The sequence below is a fragment of the Mustela nigripes genome, chromosome 10 (assembly GCF_022355385.1).
Source record: "Mustela nigripes isolate SB6536 chromosome 10, MUSNIG.SB6536, whole genome shotgun sequence".
In the NCBI taxonomy this organism is placed as follows: domain Eukaryota; kingdom Metazoa; phylum Chordata; class Mammalia; order Carnivora; family Mustelidae; genus Mustela; species Mustela nigripes.
The window spans coordinates 40,266,813-40,286,730 of record NC_081566.1 but is presented as its reverse complement, the minus strand read 5'-3'; the positions used below and the strand labels follow the sequence as shown (position 1 = coordinate 40,286,730).

Genomic DNA, 19,918 nt, shown 5'->3' with positions numbered 1-19,918 from the left:
GCCGCGGCCCCCCAGCCAGGCCCAGTCCCCCTCCAGTGAATCTGTGTCACCTCTGTGAAGCCTTTCCTGACTGACCCGAGGAGGACGGTCACCTTGTCCGAGTTCCCATAGTACCTTCTACTTACCTCTCTAGCGTAAACTTTATCACTTTGAGTTGTATGTTTCTGAGTACGTGTCTGCTGCTTTCGTTAGAGGTGATGTTGCCTTTTCCCTTTTCCTCACCCCCCTCCATCCCCTGGCCCTCAGCAGTGGCCGGAGCATGGCACGTGCTCAGTAAGTAGCTATTGGTAGAAACAAAGGCTGTTTCCAGAAGGTGCAGCCCCTGCCTGTGTGTAAGTCCAGCCTTTTTGGAGCCAGAAAGGGAAGCAAGGTGCTCTCCTTGCCAAGCATTTGGACTAGAGGAGGGAAGAGGAGAAGTTCGGTCACGTGATCGCTCGTTTTCACCTGCCAACTCCTCCCCTCCTTTGCTTCCTCACAGAAAGTCCAGGTGGTGGTCACCGTGCTGGACTATGACAAGCTGGGCAAGAACGAAGCCATTGGCAAGATCTTCGTGGGCAGCAACGCCACGGGCACGGAGCTGCGGCACTGGTCCGACATGCTGGCCAACCCCCGGAGGCCCATCGCCCAGTGGCACTCACTCAAGCCTGAGGAGGAGGTGGACGCGCTTCTGGGGAAGAACAAGTAGGCAGCAGTGGCCGGGAGCCTGCGCCGTGACAGACACTGACAAGATCCAGAGCTATCAATACCTCAGTTATGCGACCTTAGAGGTTTTCTTTCTCATTTGTTTGTGGTTGTGTCCTTGTTTTTCCTTCCTTCATCTCTTTTTAAAGACCAACTTCCCTCTGAAGGCTGTGTGAGGAGAGTCCCCTAACAGGTGAAAGAGAAGCCTGGCTCTTTTCATCGTCCCAGGAGCTGTCCTTGCTGCATGCCCTGTCACGTTTCCCTCTCACTCCTTCAAAGCTTCTCTGAAGCCTCACCCTGAGTGAGGCCCTCTTCTGGCAGAAAGTCTCAGCACTTCCTGTTTTTCGAGCGTTCTGGACCAACAAAATGGCAGCACATCCTGTTTCCTGACAGGAAAGGCAACACAGTGGCCTAAGGTGTGTGTGTGTGTGTGTGTGTGTGTGTGTGTGTGTGTGTGTGTGTATGTGTGTGTGTGTTTGAGTATCTCTCTGCATTCCTGGAATGAGCCATGGACAGTGAAGTTGTGTGGGAAGAGAAGGCTCTTCAGGGACTCTGAAATGAAGAGACCTCCACTGTCTAAGTGGAAGATCTGTCAACTCGTGGAGAGGGCTCAGAATCCTGGCCAGATGCCAGAAACTCCCATACTCCTTGTGGGTGGGTGTGGGAGGCAAGATGTGGAGACTGGATTTGTCCAGAACTAGGACCAAACCCCTGATGCCATCATAGACTTCCTCCCGTCAGGCATGGTTTCCCCACAAGTATGGTTTCTGGGACATTCATGGACATGAACTATTACTAGATCGGTCAGGCTCTAACAAGGGACCATCACTCCTGGGATCTCACTGTTGTTGACAGTTAACATCAAACTATGAAGAAACAAAGACCCATTACCTAGAAAGACCAAATGAAACTCCTGGATCTTCTTCAGTCCCTTCCAGTGGGAAACACAGATGCTTTCTCCCTTTCCAGAATATAAGCTATGCGGTTGATTTGCATTGATTCCCCATCATGCCTTTGCTTCTGTTTTCTCTTTTAATCTAAGTGGAGCAATGCTATCTGAAGACTGTTATCTGTACAGAGCCAGAGAACTCTTAAAAGGAAGGTTTAAGTATTCTTAGTTCCCCTGAGGTCCAGGTAAGAAGGGGGACGATGGTGGACAGATGGCCGAGATTTCCCGGATGAGACGGGTGGGGGTGCTGAGAGTCCCCCCCAGCACCCACTCCTCTGCCTTCCACGCCAGACAGCTTATGGGTAGCTGGCGTGGCCCAGGGAGACCTGTGGGGAGCCCCATCCTACCGTTTCTTAGGGAGGCTTCTCTCTATGAAAGCCAAGAAGCAGGATATCCATTCCAAATGGGAGGTGGAGGACAGCTGTGGGGGTTTCTATCCCACGCTCCATTGTGTCCCATTCCTTCTTCACCTTTTGTCCCCAACACTGATAAAAAGCCATATATATGTTAGTCAAGTTTGCACTGAGCCTCCTTCCAAACACTCAGCCTGGGCAAGGAGTTAGGCCCCACACGGCCTGAGGGTAGCGCCACTTCCTTCCGCCCTTTTCTCCCATCCTTGCCTCCCTTCCTTCAGCCTTCAGCCTCTCTCTTCCAACCATGAAGCCCTGAGGCCCTTGTCATCTCTTCGCCACAGAATACTCACAGCTTCCTCAGAACCTTGGGGATCTCCCTCTTTCCTGGCAAAAATGGCAGCACTTCCTGTCATGCCCCATCTGGGCCACCTCAGCTTCCTCTAGGTACCTGAGACAGATGGACAGTGTTAGAGAAAATCAGGCTATGAGGATCCACATGAAGAAGGTGCAGAGTGTCTTTTTATTTTCTTAAAAGAAAGGTTTTTTGTTTCTGTTGTACCAACTTTTTTTGTTTAGAGTTGGGGACGAGGGAACACTTCCACCAGAAACAGACTGGGAAGCAGGGCTCAGCCTTGTTCATCTCTCAGAGACCCTTCTCCTTGCTAGTGGCCCTTGGTACATGGGAGATTGTATTTTACTGGACCCTGTGTGAGTGTGGGTGTGTACTCAATGATGAGAAGGTAGGACTCTGACAAGGACTGTGAACTTTGGACCTTGGGACCGGAGTTGTGGTCATAGTAGAGAGTTGTAGGAAAATAGGGTGCCTTCAGAATCTGGCTGAGGGCAGCGTAGGATGTCCTGGTATGGACATCCGAAGTCACTGGACTCTTCTCCCATCCCCAGAGCTGTGGGATTTTGGTGCTTTCTCAGGTCTCTCTCCCCGCTCTATCCCACAATCCTTGTTCATAGGACCTCCCTGTCGATCTCATCTTCCTTACCTCCATTCTTTGGCCTCTCCTGATGTACTTTCTACCCCCTGAGATTCTTCTGTGCCCATGAACCTCATTTAGCCCTTCCAGAGCCCGAGATTTGCCACTCTCCTGATGGGGAGGAGAGGAAATGGTGGGTTTGGGTGATGTTCCAGAAAGAAGACAGGGGCTGGATTTTGTTACTCTGGACCCCCCTCTAGTGAGCAGGCTTGAGGGGTGGGGACATGTTGCCGAGAGACTGGGTGTTGGCACCAGTGTGACCCAGGGAGAGACCTGAGTGTCTCTCAGGCAACAGTTCCCCCCTCCCACCCGCCTAGGTTCCTGCCGGTCCTTGGATGGGCTCTTGGCCAAGAGGAGCCATCCTAGTGAGGGCCTCTATCCAGGTCTATGAACTAGGCTGGTAAACATACTTAGGCTTGTAAGTTTTCCACACCTGAGTGAGGATGTTACCCGAAGCACGGAGCATTGTTCTGAACCCTCACTGCCAAGCAGGTTTATTTCTGGGGATGTTAGGATGCTGGCATGCAATCCCTAAGTAGGACAGAGTTAGGGTCTGGCTAGTAGTGAGGGGTTCTGGAGGTCTCTTGCGGCTGTGCGTTTTCACGCCCAAAGTCTATTGCAGACAGGGACCTAGCATAGGAGTGATTTTCTTCCAAAGGGCTGAGATCATAAAGACCCAAACCCAGTCCCACCCAGAACTGGGGGAGACTAGAGAACTTGGTCCTCTCCTTTCTGGAAGTCATTCCAGAGGGGAAGCTAACTCTACCAGAGCTGTGGCCAGATTTTTGGACTTCGGAAAGCGGAAGCTGAGGTCTGGGGGGAAGTAAGGTAGAGGACGCTCAGGCAGCCCCAGACAGGGAGAAGTGCCCTTGCAGGGATCCCTCAGCTGGAGGGTGGGCCGGCCGCGATTAGAGCACAGCCTCAGATCCTGATTTTTTTTTTTTCTTCCCAGGAAACCATCTTTGGCTAGGTTTCTGCAGAATCAGTTTGGGCTGATGTTGCTGGCCCAGGGCTCCAGTGAGAGAGAAAAGAGAGGTTGCAGCGGTCCTCCTGTGGGTAAAACCAGCTCCCCGAGAGGTTGAGAAACCTCCCCTGGGGCTGGGAGTGAGAGATTCCATGGATGCTAATGTATGCTAATTCTTGGTCTCACCCAACTATATACGGAGAGAGGCTGGCCTTTGTTCCTCCACGCCTAGGTAGGAAGAGACTGAGCCGGGACCTGCCCTCCTACCCTCTACTCTGTCCTCACCCTCCACCCCCTTCCCACCTGAGGCTCGGTGGGGGGTCATTTCTCAGAGCCCTGGCTGGTGGCAGGCAGGGAAGAGTCCCAAGGCCTGACCTTGGTGGCCCAGAGCCCCACGACATGGTTCTCAGATTTGGCAAATAAAAAATACAAGATACCCAGTTCGATTTGCATTTGGGATAAACAATGCATAATTTTAAAGCCTGAGTATGTCTTGGGCAAAAATTGGAGCATACGATACAAAGAGGGATTTGTTGTTTATCTGAGATTCAAATTTAACTGGCCATCCTGTTTTATCGGACACCCCATTCTATGACCACTTCCCCCCTCTCCCCTCAGTCCCGGGGGGCCAGAGACGACTGGTCACTGAGGATCTTACTTAACCTGCTTTTCGAGCTGCAACATTGAGAAGGGGACACTGTGACTTGAAGACACACGAATATACTTTATTTTTTAAGTGACAACAAAACAAGAACCTTCTGAAGCCATTTGAGCCTCATGACCCTCTCCATGTGCATTTAGTTAGATAGACAAGAAGATAGTGACCTATAAACCTACGAACCGAGTCTTGTTTACTCAACATGCATGTCTCTGACTTTCTGTAAATAGCCGCATGGCCATACGCTGAGAGTACCCCCGACCCCTGACCTCGATCCCACTTGACACACCTCATTGAGGCTGCCCCTTCGATTTTATGTCATGTCCAGTCTTTGTCCCCGAGCCCCACCCTGTCTCACCCCATCAGGAATCCCCCAGTGGGAGCCGCGGGCCAGGGGCGCCGGTTTCTGGCACCAGCCCCAGCCCTGCCTTCGGGGACGTGGGAGGACCCCTGGCGCCCCGAAGGCCCATCCCCCCATCTCCGAGCTGACCCTCAGTATACTGAGTGCTGTGTCCAGCCTGGTGTCTGCTGTCCCAGTAGCTTCTGTGTCCCGTGTGTGTGTGTGTGTGCGGTGTGCCCCTTCCTCCCACTGTATGAATTAACTGAAAAGCCATAAAGGGAGCCTCCTGCAGGAGACTGCCCGTGGTTCCTCCCAGGAGCCCCCCGTGTCCCTCTGACTGGCTCCCCACAGAACACTTGTGAAGGGCTCACCTGTTGTCACCCCTCCCGCTCTCTCAGCCCCGTGTCGTAGGACGGATGGCGTCCAGGGGTTCTGGCTGAGTCCCAGGAGGCGTCCCCGCTGGCCCTGCCCGAGCGGGCTCCTTCACCTGGATTTGACAGTCCAGCTCCATCTCCACCCCGTGCGTGGACGGGGCCGTGGCGGGGATGCCATAGTGTTGGCTACATTCTCAAAGGGCACTGAGGAAGCCACCGGGATTTTCGGGAGCAGCTAGTCAGCGGCTCAGGTTCCCATCACCATCCGGGCTTGACAGAACCAGCCCTGCTTCTGTGACCCTGTGGGCTCAGGGGCTGTGGGTGGCAATGGGGGAGGGCCTCTGGGGGGTACACTGGAGCGTGCCATGGGTTGGCCTCTTCCCACCATGCTCCCTCCTGCAGGCTCCCTCCAAGAGCCGGTGGCCTGTGGCCTGCAGACCCTCCTGTCAGCTCTCCAGGGCAGCCCCAGCCAGGAGCATCCTGTGGTAGAGAATTGGGGTGGGGGCGCTGGGGGCTCTGCAGGTCCCACGTCACTGTGTTGTACCAGGACGGACACATAGCTTCCAGCCTGCAGGTCCTCGCCCCAAGGGCACCGGCGAGGGCAGACTAGACTTGTGTGGAAAATGCCAGGAGGCCTGAGGCATGGCAACCAATAAGCATGAGGGAGAAGAGAGACAAAAACCTGAGGAGAACAAGGCCGAAGGCGGTGAGGTGGGCTCTGCCCTTCACAAACCATGACTCGTGAGCACACAGAAGTCCCAGGGATCCCGGTGCTGGGGACTGTCTCCGGGTGGGCTGGGATCTTGGAGGAGGGAAGACCAGCCCAGCCTCCCACTAGCGCTCTCTGGGACCCTCCCGCTGTCCCCACCCACGGCAGACAGCAGTGCCGACAAGAGCTGAGGGGGTCCGGCCTGGTGGAGTGGCAGAGCTGGGTGCAAGCGGTCGGGGGTCTCTCCACCTGGCCCTCCTCAGCCATCAGGACTCGGGGGCGGGGGGGGGGGGGGGACCCTCTTCAAAGAAGCTTGATTGTTCTGCCCTGACTCCTCCCCCTCTAAGGACTTGATTTGCTGCTTCTGAAATCCCAGGGATCTGAAAACTTCAAAACCAGAGGGGCAGACCCTAGCCTGCCTCAGGTCACCGCTGGGATGCATCGACCCTGCCAGGAACCCTGCCTTTGTCTTCATAAGAAGGACACATGTGTAGCCCTCGCCCCGACCCCTCGCCCCCCACCTCCTCTGCTTGGCAATGCTCTCCACACCCCCCTTATGTGGACTCTGTTGTTCTTGTCTGATCTCTTGTCAAATGTTATTTTGTAATGAGCTGCGTCTCCTTATTAAAGAAATGAGCTGAAAGAAACCTGGGGGTGGGGGGCTGTCTCTTGTGTTTGCTGGGCTGCGGGGAGGGGCCTGGCAGGAGCTGCCTCCTGAGAGTCTGGGTGGTGGGTGCGTGTGGGGAGCCGGTTTGGAGAACCTGGCCTTGAGGCCAGCGTATTCCTTCAGGGAAGCAGTGCAAGGGGCCTGAGGCTCATTCTCTTCTTGGGGATGCAGTCTGTGATGGGTGGTGGGGCGCACACATCCCCGTGACAGGGTCAGGGCAGTGGTGCTGGGGGAGGGGGCCTGGGAGGCTGGGGGATCCTCCATTCCTTTCCCGTGGGCCGGGCTTGGGGGAACAGACCTTGCGAGCGCTCAGACACGGAACCTGGGCCTGGGGAATAGAAGTTTGAAAAGAGAGAATGCCTAAGAAGTCCTCGATTGCCCCATTGTAATGTCTTTGACTACTGAGGCAAAGATGTTAGGGGCCAAGGAGGAAGCTTCAGAATTTTAAGAAAAGAGAAAGTAGGGCAGCAACCGCCCCTACTGAGAAGGAAAAGAGGGTGAACTGAAATAAAACAAAGGCATTTGTGTGGGGTCTTAGAATTGCAATTCAGGGGACCCAGCTTCGGATAGCAAACCGGCGGTGTCCCTTCAAGGGTAAAAGCCTGAGGTTTTTATCAGCAGATTGGAAGTATTAAGAAATGCACACAAGTTGTTTTCTAAAAATTATGGTTGGAGGATAGAATCACATTGTACAGTTGGTTTTCCGAGTACGGTCGGTTCTAGGAAAATCTTTTGCACAGGGTCCGACTGTTATCAAGAATGTGGAGGCAGGGGGGCCTGGGTGGCTCGGTGGATTAAGCCACTGCCTTCGTCTCAGGTCATGATCTCGGGGCCCTGGGATCAAGCCCCGCTTTTGCCTCAGCATCCCTGCTGAGCAGAGAGCCTGCTTCCCCCTCTCTCTCTGCCTATTTTCTCTAAAAAAAAAAAAAAAAAAAAAAAAAGAATGTGGAGGCAGCAGGCCAGTGTTCAGGCCTGTGCCTCTGCCTAGTTGAGTAGTTCAGTACGTGTTTTTGAAAGCACGATGAAGCGTCAGTCCCAGAATGGAGTCTCTTACGTTCTAAGGTTTCACGCAGGTCCACACCCCTAAGAACTGGCAAGGGTGAGGCCCCTTCCTTGGTTCGCTCCCTCCTGTGGACCTGTCTCCTCGCCTCGAGGACGGACCAGATCTCTGTCATTTCGAGAGCTTCCCCCTGGCTGAGATTCCCGCTGTGTCTAAGGGCAGCCGAGTGGGCGCGGGGCCGCTGGGCCCAAACCTGAGCTTGCCTGTCGGGTGCGGACACAGGAGGCGGCGACGGCACCCAGACCAGAAGGCGGATCTGGGCTTGCTGCTTTAGCTCCTGAGCAGGGTGGGCTGGGTAGCCTGGAGGGCTGAGGACTTGCCAGTGGTGGGTCTCCTGGCTGAACACGTGAGCTCTCCGCCATGGGCTCTTCCCCTTTGCAGAGGGCTTGCCAGGGGATACCAGGACCGGGAACAAGTCCTCATCAGCTCAAGCGGGGGAGAACAGGAGGAGAAAGGATTTTTGTGGTTTCGAAGGCCCTCACATCACACATGCTGCTTTGCCTCTGTTTCGGGCCCCAGGACAGGTCTGAACTCTTCAACCATGACGTCATGTTCGTTGTGTTGCTGCTTGGGCTCCGAGCAGCTGGGTGACAGCAAGGGAAAAGAATCTTTCCTCCCGGTGCTTGCGCCAAGTCAGTGACCAGGGATTTCCGCTTGGCGGCAAACACAGGGCTGAGCCAAGCTGGAGGCAGGGCTTGCTGGATGGAGAAAGCAGACCCGAACCTTGGCTGAGCGAGGTCAGACCTGGCCACCCACCTGCACCCCCGGCCGGGGGGCCTGAGCGGCCGCCCCCCTGGACACGGCTGCTTGGCTGGGAGTTCGGATTTAACCTCCAGTAACCCCGCAGCTTGGTCGCCGGAAGCTGCTGCGTGGTTTCGGCTCTCCTCAGTCACAGGGTGGCCTAGCGAAGACCACTATGCATACAGCAGAGGGCTGAGGGGGAACGCTGGGCGACCTCCAGGAGCCCAAGAAAGCCGCCGCCTCTCCAGCCCTCCTCTGCCCGTGTGCCCGAGCGTGTCAGTGTCCATCCAGACCGGCTCCGCCCCTCAGTCACAGAGCTTGCTCCCCGCAAAGAAATCACCGTATTCCGAGTCGCTCAACACCGGGAATCTTCATTTCTTCGAATGGTTCCTTTGAACGTCCAATCTCGGCTTTTCCTTGGTCTGACTCCAGAGATCCCGCTTTCAGTGACAGTGACTCACTCCTGGCTGTTCCTGGGACAGAGGCAGGAGGGTGAGCACCCCCCACCCCGGTAAACCTGGAATGGGCTGCCCCAGATGGGACAGTCTATAGACCCCACTTCCTTAACCGTGGAGACACAGTCACAAAGTTAAAACACGGTTTTATTTACTCATTTATAAATATGGTCGTGTTTACAGGCATCATATAGATGTGAATATTACTCCCAAACTTTCAAACACAGAATACTTAATAATACTATATAATAACAACCAGTAAAACAAAATCATTCATCTCAGGGTTGAAAGGCCACTCAAAATTGCATAAAAATACATTCAATTCACAAAGCGAATCTGGCTCCCCCTCCCTAAATGCCCTTATCCCACCCCAGGTGTATTTACAATGGACTGAAGTTAATCCGTACAAGTCAGCTGAAAAACTTACATCTGGTGCTTTAACTGTGGTGGAAGTAAGGTCGGGAGTGAAGGGTGAACTGAATGGAGAAAACACAAAATTCAACCCCTAAAATGGGAGAGGCATGAGGACCCCAGGGTGGTTCTTCTAAGCTCTTCTCACCCCTAACTGATCACGGTCAAGGGCAAAGGAAGAACAGAGGGAGGGAAACCATGAAGCCAACGCCAGAGTCTGCATGAGTCCCGTGAGAACAGGCTGTATCTTCTCCAGGAGCGGGGGAGCAAGGATGAAACAGGTTTCGTCCCTCCTCGGGGAAATGATGGCCCTTCCTGGGGGCCAGTGAGGTGGCAGGCCCAGTCTTTCAAAGGCTCAAGGGACTCTAGGCGGAAGTGGCGTTCTTCTGGATTGCTGCAACCTCCCAGAACCCTCTCGCAGCCCTGCAGCCCGCCTCCTGGTGGTCTGTGCCTGAGCCCCTACATCCTCCTTCCCCTCACCTCTCGTTTTCTGGCCTTCCTCACCGGAGGACAAGCTGGAATCTGTCCCAGGCTTCAGTGGTGGGGGAGGGAGGGAAGACAGGGTCAGATATGTTAAGGTGAGAGTCTAGTGTTGACTTCACGTGTCCCTGTTCAGGATCTGCCCCTCATCCTCAAATCTGGTTTTGCGGGGACATCGGAGGCTCTCAGAGGCTCCCTGCAGTCAGTGTGCCTCTCCTGCCTCGTCTCCTGCAAGGGAGCAATGGGCTGAGGTTTTTTTCTGGGAAAATACTCTGTCCCTAGCTGGAAATAGTCAAAGCTCTCAGAACAAAGACTGAGTAAGCTCCACACGGCTACCCATGGTCTCCCTGGCCAGGCCACGGACAAGTCAGACGGGCCCACCATTCAGACCTCCTCTCTGAGAGGCTGTTAGAACGGCCAGGGACCTTTGAAACTAGAAGAGGGGTAGTGGTGGCTGTGGTTGGAGAATGGGAGTGGAACAGGAACCATGGCTGATGTGTGGAAAACCTCCTAAGTGCCACTAGCGCCAAGTGAGACAGCAGAGAACAAAGAATGGTGGGAGATGGGAGAGGAAGGGTGAACGAGAAGTTTCTTTGCTTGTAGGGACACAAGAGCATCCTAATGTCACCTTAAGGGGACACCCAAGAAGTTTACTGGAAGCATGAAGGGGAAATTTGGAGGAGAAATAACAGAAACTATTACTCTGGCAGATTCACAGTCTGAAATGATGAGCAGATGGGACTGGAGAATGGCTCAGAGAGAAAGCCTTTTGGGGATTGGAAGGGCAGGGGAAGAGCAAAAGATATGAATTAACAGAATAACAGACTTGGATAACATTGATCCGAGCACACACCAGGCCAGCAGATGTGCACATGCGCGTGCATGCAGGTTAGAAGCAAGGGCCATCTCCCAGTCGTTACACCTCTTGAGGTAAGATCAGATCATTCGTCAACTCATCACTCACCAGTGGTGTCTGTCTGTGAACAAACCTACTCCCTCTACTCTTCCGGGACACTGGGTTGCAAGCCACACCTATGCTCAATTTGACCCTCGACCACAAATCTCAAAGGAGAAGTGAAAGCATCTCTTCCTCTGCAGTTGCTAGCAGGCTAGTCAAGATTCTCGAGCTGGTTTTTATCAGCCCCCAGAGACCACCTCCCCCCTAGTAGCTGTGACAGTAACAGTTCCTGGGCTGCAATGAAGTTGATCTGTTTTCCAATCTAATCAAAACACAAGCGATCAATAGCTGTCCTTGATAGGGTCTACTGCTCCGGAGCAATGTCGATAACCATTAGGGAAGCTGATTAACATCTCTGCTCTGCGGGAGGCAGAGGGACCAGGGTACCAGGGACCAGCACTCATTTCCCTGCTTGCGGCTCCACTGCTCAGTGACCCTCCCCCTGCTCCCCCTCCCCTCCCCGCTGGCAGCCTCCACCCTGCTCTTCGTTCTGCCTCCTTCCCATCTTCCCACCGCAGCTCACTGGCCACCTTCACTTTCAGGGTCTCTGGCCTTTCACTCTACTCACACCCAGTCCTGCAGGAGGCTCTTTGGAGCCGAGCGCTGTTCTATGCCACACCGTTGTGTGGACTTAGGGTCTCTGAGCTCTTCCTGCACCAGCGGTCTCCTCTGCAGACCTGCTTAAAAGAAGGATCACCCTGAACAGCACGGGAACCTCCTACTTTGGATAGTCCAGAACCCAGAGGGGCTCCCCAGAACTAAAGGTTGAGGTTTTTATTGAGGAAAACTCTCTTGCTGCTGTAGGGCAGAATTTAAGACTATGGGTAAGCTGGTGCTAAGCAGAGGGGCCATGTCTGCCCTTTGGATGTTAAGGGCCATGAAGAACACATTCGAGAAGGCTGACGAAATCTATGAAGCAGTAGCTCTATTTCCTGTATTAAAACCACCTGTCCGAAGGCTGCCTGCAACAAATTGCTTTCTATCCATTTCCCCATGAGCTCCAATTTCCACCTCTGCAGGTTTTAATATTCTTACCGAGCCATTAGGAGGGAAAGCAATTGCAACACCATTCCATTTTACCTTCCATATTAAATTCACTTTCTAACAAGGATGAGAAGTCAACCTTGACGTGCTGATGTTAAACAGTACGAATCCAGAAGAAAACAAGATTTTTTGCCATTAGAAAGAGCAAAAATTCTGAGTTAAGAAATGTTCTGATCTTCCCAGGAATAAATATATCACAGAATTATAAGCCTAGAAGGGATCTTAAGGACAATCTAGTCCAAAACTGCATTCTGCAGACAGCGAAGGTGACTTTCCCAAGGTCACATGGCTACTAAGAGCTGGCCCTACAATGCAGCTGTTCTGACTCCTAGGGGCTTATCCTTTCCTGTTGGCTTCTTCTGCCCTCAAAGCTGCCTTGCTTATTGGGTGAGGGGACTCACATCCTTTGATGGGCTGAAACTTGCCTTAAAAATCAGTGTGGGGTGCAAGCTTTGCAGTTAGAATCGGGCCAAGATTTGGGGCTGCTGTGTGTCTAGAGTTAGGTGTGGTGCTGGCACAAACAGTGGCCCTGGGAAGGGCCAGGAGGGAAGGACTGCAGCCAGTGCCCATCTAGTGTCACCTGTTAAGCTCCAGTGGAACCAGCGGGGTGGTACCAGGAATTGCCCCCTGCCTCATGGCTCAGCTGCTGAATCCTTCAGGCTTTCCCTTTTGTGGGGCTGAGCAACCTGGAAGCTGAGGAACTGGCAATATTTTCAATAGCTCATCTCTCCTCTCTATGCTTCTCCCACTGCAGAAGGACTGCCACCGTGGTCGGGATAGAAACGCTGGCCTTTGTCTGAGGGGAGGCAGTCTGTCTGTCTGGCTAGGGGAGGCTGCACTGGGGCCAGAAAGCCAGAGACCAAACCAAATGCGTGGCTTTGAGACTTTCTTCTCCTCTCATCTGTGGCTCAGTTAAAAGCCCCTGAGAGTTCACGCACGATTTTGTGGAATTCACAGGCTAACACATGGGGGTTCAGCTTTCTCATTTCTGAGCACAACCACTGAATAAGCACGTTTTGTTTTGGGCCGGGGAAGCCCATGAAATGATCCAAACCAGAGATCTGAAGCCTCCTTCACCAGAGGCCTCAGAGAGCAATAAATGTATCTTGGTCTCAAACGCGGAGAGGGAGACAGGAAGGGGCAGAAAGAAGTGAGCACATCCTGTAGCTGGATAGGAAAAGCCAGGCGGGTTCCAAGAGATGTCAAGCAAGACTGCCCGAGAGAGAACCCAGCACACTGCACAAGCCCAGGGCATGTCTGTTCTCCAGATTCTTTACAGGCAACACCCCAAGATTTGCATGACCCTGTTGCACTGGAGACTGGGACTGGGACAGGGGCCATCAAGCCCAAGAGCTATCTGGAAAAGAGTAAGCAGTCCTTGAAGGCCAAACAGTTGAAGCAGTGAAACTTCAGCCAGAGAATCTCTGGAATGGCCGAATCATTACTCCCGAACGTGTGGCTTGATTTTGAAAAATATCAAATTAATGAGAACAGAGGATATAAAGTCGTACCAAGAACCTTCTCGTCCCCATCCTGTAAAGAGTCTGAAAGTGACCCAGCACAGCTGAGCCCCAAATTGTTGGCCAGACCGGCAGTATTCACACAGCCTGAGCTATCTGGGGTGCTCTTGGGTATCCAGACCAGTAGGTTGAGGACAGGAGGTCTGTGGCCACTGCAGAGACCAAAAGCACAAGTGGAGGGAGGCCTGCTGCTGTTGGCGCCGAGAGCACACGGCTGGCCATTGGGTCTCTAGACATCACTCCAGGGCTTCCAGGCAACGCAACTGGGAGGAAAGGGTATTTTATTCTCTGGGAAGGGACCAGAATTCAGTCTATCTGTCCAATAAAATTAATTGCCTAAGAGAGAGTGCCTGAAATTACCTGGGATGGTTTACACTTTCATGGTTTTTTGGCCATAGAATCCATTATTCCTGAGATTGAAAAGCTTGTAAATTTTTCATCACAAGGAAAACTTTCTGGCAAGAAAAGGCATCTTTAATGTGAAAGGGCTGTGTGAAGCAGCAGGGCCTAACACCCACCTAAGAGTTTTTAGATTCTGTCCCACGCTTTTGAAAGGCACAAACAGATGAGGGAACTGTAACCCTTTTACTTGGTCTATCTAATGCGAGAGGGTCAGGGTATTTTCCTAATAATTCAGCTTTCCGTTCCTGAGAAAGAGGCAGGAACCACCCCCATGCCTTGCCCAATATCCAGGATGTGCCAGGAGAATCAATTAGTCAACACCTTCTGTTGATTTCCCCTCTCCCTAGAATGAAGATGATGTTTATAGTGAAAGTGAGGAAACATTTTACTCTAATTTAGCATTCCCTGAGAACTGAGCTGACAGTGCTCCCAAGGTCATACGAAATCCTAATCAGTAGTGGCTTCTCCTGGAAAATGGTTGGAAACGGAAGAGAGAATTCTGTATATTCTAAAAATGGGGTCTTGCCAGAGGAGACATGTTTCCTATTCTGGAATTAGGACCTCTGGTTTAAAGAGCATGTAACATTTCAGAGGGCCGTGAAGAACTACACTGTCGTTTTGGGGAAAGAAATTAAAAATGGACAGAGATGGTATATGTTAAGAGAACGGACCACCCTAAGCACTGAATACCATGGGCCACTCTAAAATGAGGAGGATTTACATGACCCGCACACTCAAACCAACCTTGGGAGAAAATGCCTGTAAAGGCCAAATACGTCAGGAAGACGGACGAGATGTGACAGGCAGGAAAAGTATGCCATGTGAGGGATGCGTTCAAGGGCTGGGAAAACGCTAGTTGGAAGTAAGGTTAAGGGGAGATGACTAACGACACGAGGGGCTGTCACATGAAAGGGCAGCACTGGACCGTGTGGAGCCCCCACGGCAGACCTCGACTCATCTTAGGAAAAGCTTTCTGGTTGTCAGAGTTGCTCACCTTTCGAGGGACAAAGGTGCAGCTACCTGATGGCAGGCCAGAGCTGGGGCAGTGGGGTCCCAGCGGGGGTCCCTCTAACATGACAATGGAAAGCTCAACCAAATGACCTCTGGGCTTTGCCACTCTAAGATTCTGAGACTCTCGTCAGTGGGCTGGAAGTATCCCATCCCTTTAAGCCTCTATTAAGAGGTCATTTCTCCTGTTTGCTTCTAGAAAACAAATGGTCTCTCCCCTACATCTAGCCACTGGAAATCATCACATTCACCACCATTACCACAGCACGATCTATCTTCTGTCCTCTTTGTCACAAGGTTGCAGATGTCCCCAGATAGTCTACTCACACCAGGTATGTGTGCCTCCACTCCCCGGTCCACCTCCCACCCAGCCCAGCTCTCGACTCCTTGCAAGGACCTCCTTTCTCATTTGGAGCAGGTGCCAGAGTGAAGAGAGGAAAACAAGGTCGAAAGGAGGTGAGGCAGAATGGCGTGTTCAGAGCCCAGATTTTCTAATAAGGAAAATCACTGTGTAGGGAAGACAAGTGGGAGATGAGAGCAGTGGGCTGACACTTATGCCATGGTCTGGCTTTTCTGCAACAGGGCCAGCGGTGCCGCCAAGGCAATTCTTCTGGTCTCCAGAGCGCCCCAAGAGAAATGATTTTCCATAATGGCCAAAGACAAGTGAGGTCAGATGCTCTGTTCTAGCTCTTACACAATGTGGTAAGGTGGACGAGGGACACAGGAAGGAAAATAGAAGGATAGAAAGAAAAGGAATAAGGAAGCCAGGGTCATCTGAGCCCTGGGGAAGGGGGCCAGGCATGAGGAAAGAATAAGAATTAAGACGAATCAGGCATGTTACTGGGTTGTTGATAGAAAAAATAACAGTAACACCAGCAAAGAGTAAGAGAAAAGTCAGTTCCTGAGAGGTGCAGACTAGCAGAGACCTTCAGTGCAGAGTCACGGTCACCTTGGAATCTAATGGAAACACAGCTCCAGAGGCTGTCCGGTGGTTATGCCAACATCCTGTTTCCCTTGGCATCCCAGACAGGATCCTGGAATGGCCACCGTAAGACTCACCTAGATCAGAGGACACTGGGTCCGTGTAAAAGGCTGTGGGGTACTGGTTTGGGTAGAGCCTTACATGTTTGGATCAAATCCAGTGTGGACGAGTAGCTGCGCAGCAGGGAGTTGGGACCCACAGCTGAGCCTGGTGGACTCCCCAAGGCCTTCTCCAGATGGCTCGAACGGCTCAAATGATCACAATCATGCTTCAATTAAAACTGCCATAAACTCAGGGGGTGGGGGGCACGGGAGGGACAGGGCATTCAGAGTGCGGAGGACACGTATGGTGCAGAGGAGGTGACTGGAGGAGGGTCAGAAAGAAGTCCTTCCACCAAAACATTCACTTCATTTGGTTGGAAGGCAATGGCTGGAAAAGAGGGGTGGGAACCGCAAATGCTGCCCCTTCCCTCCCAAACTGGGAGCCTAGTCTATTTGGATAGTTTGCTGATGACTCTGATGAGGGCACCATTTTCATCTTTCAGCCTCTGGTTGTCGGATTTCAGTTCTGTTAACACCTGCAGGGTGACAGAGGGAAAGGTGTGTTAGAGCTTGGAATCATCACCTCCGTACCGTCCCTGCCCAGGCCAGGCCAGGCCAGGCCAGCCCAGCGAGCGGGGCGTTCGGAGGCAGCATATGCAGGGTACTGCCACCACCCTTTCTCCCAGAGAGGGAAGTCCCCCGAATCTTCATGTTTGTTGAGTTGGTGATGTGCAAAGGGAGATGTGCATTAGGGAGACCACAGCCCTCCGTCTTTTGAACTAGCATATTCAGCAACAGCGTCTTATTTCACGTTCCACACCACGTGTCCTTTCATTCTCCTGAATCGGTAACTGTTCACAATGGTTCTGGCGCTTGAACTCATTTCTAGCCTGGAGATAGTAAGGAGTGCGCCAAAGGGAGCTGGTGAGGACACAGTTTCTCAGGAGAAACTGAGAAAGGAGTCCTGGTCAACTAAAAGAGTTAAGGGCAGACACTGCTTCACACCCCATCAAAAATAGGAATGCAAGGGGGCGGGGCACAGCTTGGCTCTCTGTCACACCCACAAGATTTAAGGTCCTCCTCGTGCCTTCTGTGATAAAATCCACCCAAATTCCTGCCGGCCATACTACATGTGTCTACTTTCAACCACTAAAACCCAGGGAGTGTACAAATTCGGTCACTGCACAGCTGTGACGCACAGAAAGCGATAGGTATGTATTGAATTCTTGCCCGGAGCTCCCTGTGGGGAGCCACCACAGGATACCAAGGGTCCTCAGTGGCAGTTTTAGGTGATAGTGTTACAAATCCAGGAAATAGGTGCTTTGGAGGATGGGGGAATAGAGATTTCTATTCTATCAGTTCTGCCATCTTGGAACACGACACAGTGCTGTTCAACAGGCGAACAAAGGAAACACGGCAGCCCAGGCCCTAGTCTGGACAGCCAAGTCTTCAGAGGGGACCGGACAGGCTGGCAGGTGTGCTGAGCGTCTAAAGCACTACCATGGGACGTTGCTGAAGGGACAGTTCCTGTGTGGGCCCTGCTGGCAGTTTAGGGAGACTTCGGTTAGAGGGGAAGTACATCTTCACCGTGAAAGCTACAGAAATCTACATCTACATCCCATCAAGGCAAACGTGCTTTGATGTATTTAGTCAGCAAACCTACAGGACTCCAGCAGGAGGTGAGGTTACCAGTCAAGGTGGCCTGGGCTTGGAGATCATGAGGCCTGTTTAATTCTAGCTCCAGCACTGCTACTAACTACCTAGGGGCTCTAACTGTACATTAAGAAACAGAGTTTTTGTTTCCTCAATCTCTTATGGAGGATGTAGCCTTGATTACACGAATACTATGTGTAAGCACAAATATATGTATCACAGAGACATAAAGGATTTGTATTAAGGGAACGAAAACAGCAGTGAACATCCATAATGGGGAAGGTCTCACTCCCATTGGCTCATTAGTACCGCAAGAGTCTGTGACACAGGTGCTATCCTTACGTCTACAAATGAGGAAATGAAACTTCCTAACTAGTCCAGAGTACCCAGCTCTTAAATGGCAAAGCTGATACCGAGCCCATGTGTGCCTGACTCTGAAGATGATTCTTTCATTACGGAGGTCGTGTGGGGGCGGAAAACACAGCCCCAGAAGTCCAGAATTCCAGCTCCGTTGCGGTCATGAATGGTCTCTATTATGTTAAGCAAATCACTCAGTTTGTCTGGGCTTCCATTTCTGTGTCTAAAGAATCCATCATCATCTCTGCCCCGGTCGCTCATCAAGTTGGGTCCCTTTGAGGGCCCCGGGAGAACCGCACGGGGAAGTGTGCCGACGGGCAGGATGTGCTCTGCGATTCTGGGGATTCTCACGACCGCAGTGAGTCCTCCCATGAATGTGGGATGGCAGGTAGGTGATCTGCAAATTTTACTACAAAGATTTTAATCCAGATAGTATCAAAATAAAGTTGTGGTCCTTTGCCTCTGCCTCCCCTACCTCCAGCCTAATCAAAGCTGTTCTGGCTGCTCTCTTCCGAGCCTCCATCCCTGTGGCCTTGGCTACCAGATCGAATGCTCAGAAAGCTCAGTCTGAGAAGATTTTTAGAAAAAGTCAGCCAGGTTGGCCCCACAGTGCTTCAGCTTCCCATCTGCTCTCCAATGCTCCATCCTGGATCCTACAGCCAGCCTGGGTGTCAGTGAGACTCTGAAAGTCGTATTTCCACTACAGCGTTCCATAGGCAGGGAAGGAGCTGTACGTGTCGTTGGATTTCATTCCTCTGCCAGCAGCTCACCAAATCAGAACTGAGCTGACCGACCCCTCCCTGCTTTTTAAACGTACAAACAACTCGCTGGGCCTGGTGATTTATTTCCACATTAAGAACTCAATTCTTTGAAAAAAAAAACCCAAAAAACTTGGACAAGGCAATTTCCCAGCTGCAATATGCTACAACTGACATCTTAAGGGAGTGTCAAAAAGTACAAGACGTGGAATGTAGAAATCAAGGGGGAAAACAGTCTCATAAACTTGACTCTCAAAAGGGAGAGGAGGAAATGAACAGTGTTATCTGATATCCACTTGGAGTTAAAGAAGGATTAAATAAGAACACATGCGGAAGCACTAGAGAAGTATGAGGTTTAACGGAGCTTTATCATTTCAGCCCCCTGGAGGTCAGCTTTCTTAACTGCTAAATTACCAGTTCACAGGTTTGATGGTAAGGTGTCTTGGGCAAATAAAATTTCAGTGCATGTTTTCCCAAACATGACTTTGTCCAGCCTTTGATGAGGAATGTGTTGAAGAGGGAGAGGATATGAGGGTCTTAAAGCTGCGGAGTCCTGGGAAGGACAAGGCTAGCTGCAGGGTGATGGCAGCTCAGGAAGAGCCTTACCTAGGCTGCTTCGCTTCTGACTACGTGGGAAGTGGGGAGGGCGTCCCACGCTTACATTCTTTTGGAAATGGCGTATACAACACATTGAGATGATGATTTCTCTAGGGGATTATTAAAAAACAAAACAAACCCCACAACACCCAAAAAGGCAGGGCAAACTTTCTTGGCCACCCTGTCAGTTTGGCTTAGTTATTCCCTCTTTCCTTCTGGTGGGTGTTGGCAAGTGTTTTCTGTAAGGGGCCAGACAACTGGTATCAAGCCATATGGTCTCTGCTCCCACTACTCAACTCTGCTCTTGTGGCCCAAAAGTACTTATAAACATAATGATAATATGTAAACAAATGAGCATGGCTCAGTTCCAATAAAACTTTATTTCTGGACATCAAAATTTGATTCCATTATTTTCATGTGTCATGAAATAGTCTTTACCTTTTGATTTTTGCCCCCCGCCCCCTCACTATTTGTATGGCTTATGGGCCAGACTTGATGGGCCACAGTTTGCTGATCTGTTACATGTGCTATGCAATGGTTTCTTTGCAGTGGCAAAATCTTTGGGTGGTAATGGCTGTTGAAGAAGTCAAGAGTGCAGAGAAAGCAGAATGCTGTCCCCCATCCCTCAGCTGCAAAGGTGGGGCACACGATCAGATTCTTCTTGCACTGTTTAGGCCATATGCTTAACAAATGGCTAAAACTCTGTGCCAAACACGAGGCAGCTAAAATCACAGTGGTTGAGTGCTTGGGTCTGGAACGTGACATAT

The 19,918-nt window shown here is 51.7% G+C and overlaps 2 protein-coding genes across 9 annotated transcripts in view; one reads left to right on the top strand and one right to left on the bottom strand.

Annotated features, from left to right (window-relative positions):
• SYT2 (synaptotagmin 2) overlaps positions 1-6,316 on the top strand; it is a 108,097-nt gene extending 101,781 nt beyond the window's left edge. For all 4 annotated transcript variants that reach the window (XM_059413116.1, XM_059413115.1, XM_059413117.1 and 1 more), the window contains one exon: positions 479-6,316. In XM_059413116.1, the coding sequence (XP_059269099.1) occupies positions 479-685 (207 nt within the window). In that variant the 3' untranslated portion in view covers positions 686-6,316. The remainder of the gene's footprint in view (positions 1-478) is intronic.
• Positions 6,317-9,069: 2,753 nt separating this feature from the next.
• Positions 9,070-19,918, bottom strand: part of PPP1R12B (protein phosphatase 1 regulatory subunit 12B) — a 215,933-nt gene continuing 205,084 nt past the window's right edge. For 3 of the 5 annotated variants that reach the window (XM_059413106.1, XM_059413107.1, XM_059413109.1), the window contains one exon: positions 16,238-16,322. Coding sequence is in view for 2 of the 5 variants with exons in the window: in XM_059413108.1 (XP_059269091.1) it covers positions 16,236-16,322 (87 nt within the window). In the remaining 3 variants the exon portion in view is untranslated. Of the gene's footprint in view, positions 16,323-19,918 lie in introns of all 5 variants that reach the window. The other 2 variants (XM_059413108.1, XM_059413113.1) reach the window with 1 other exon arrangement.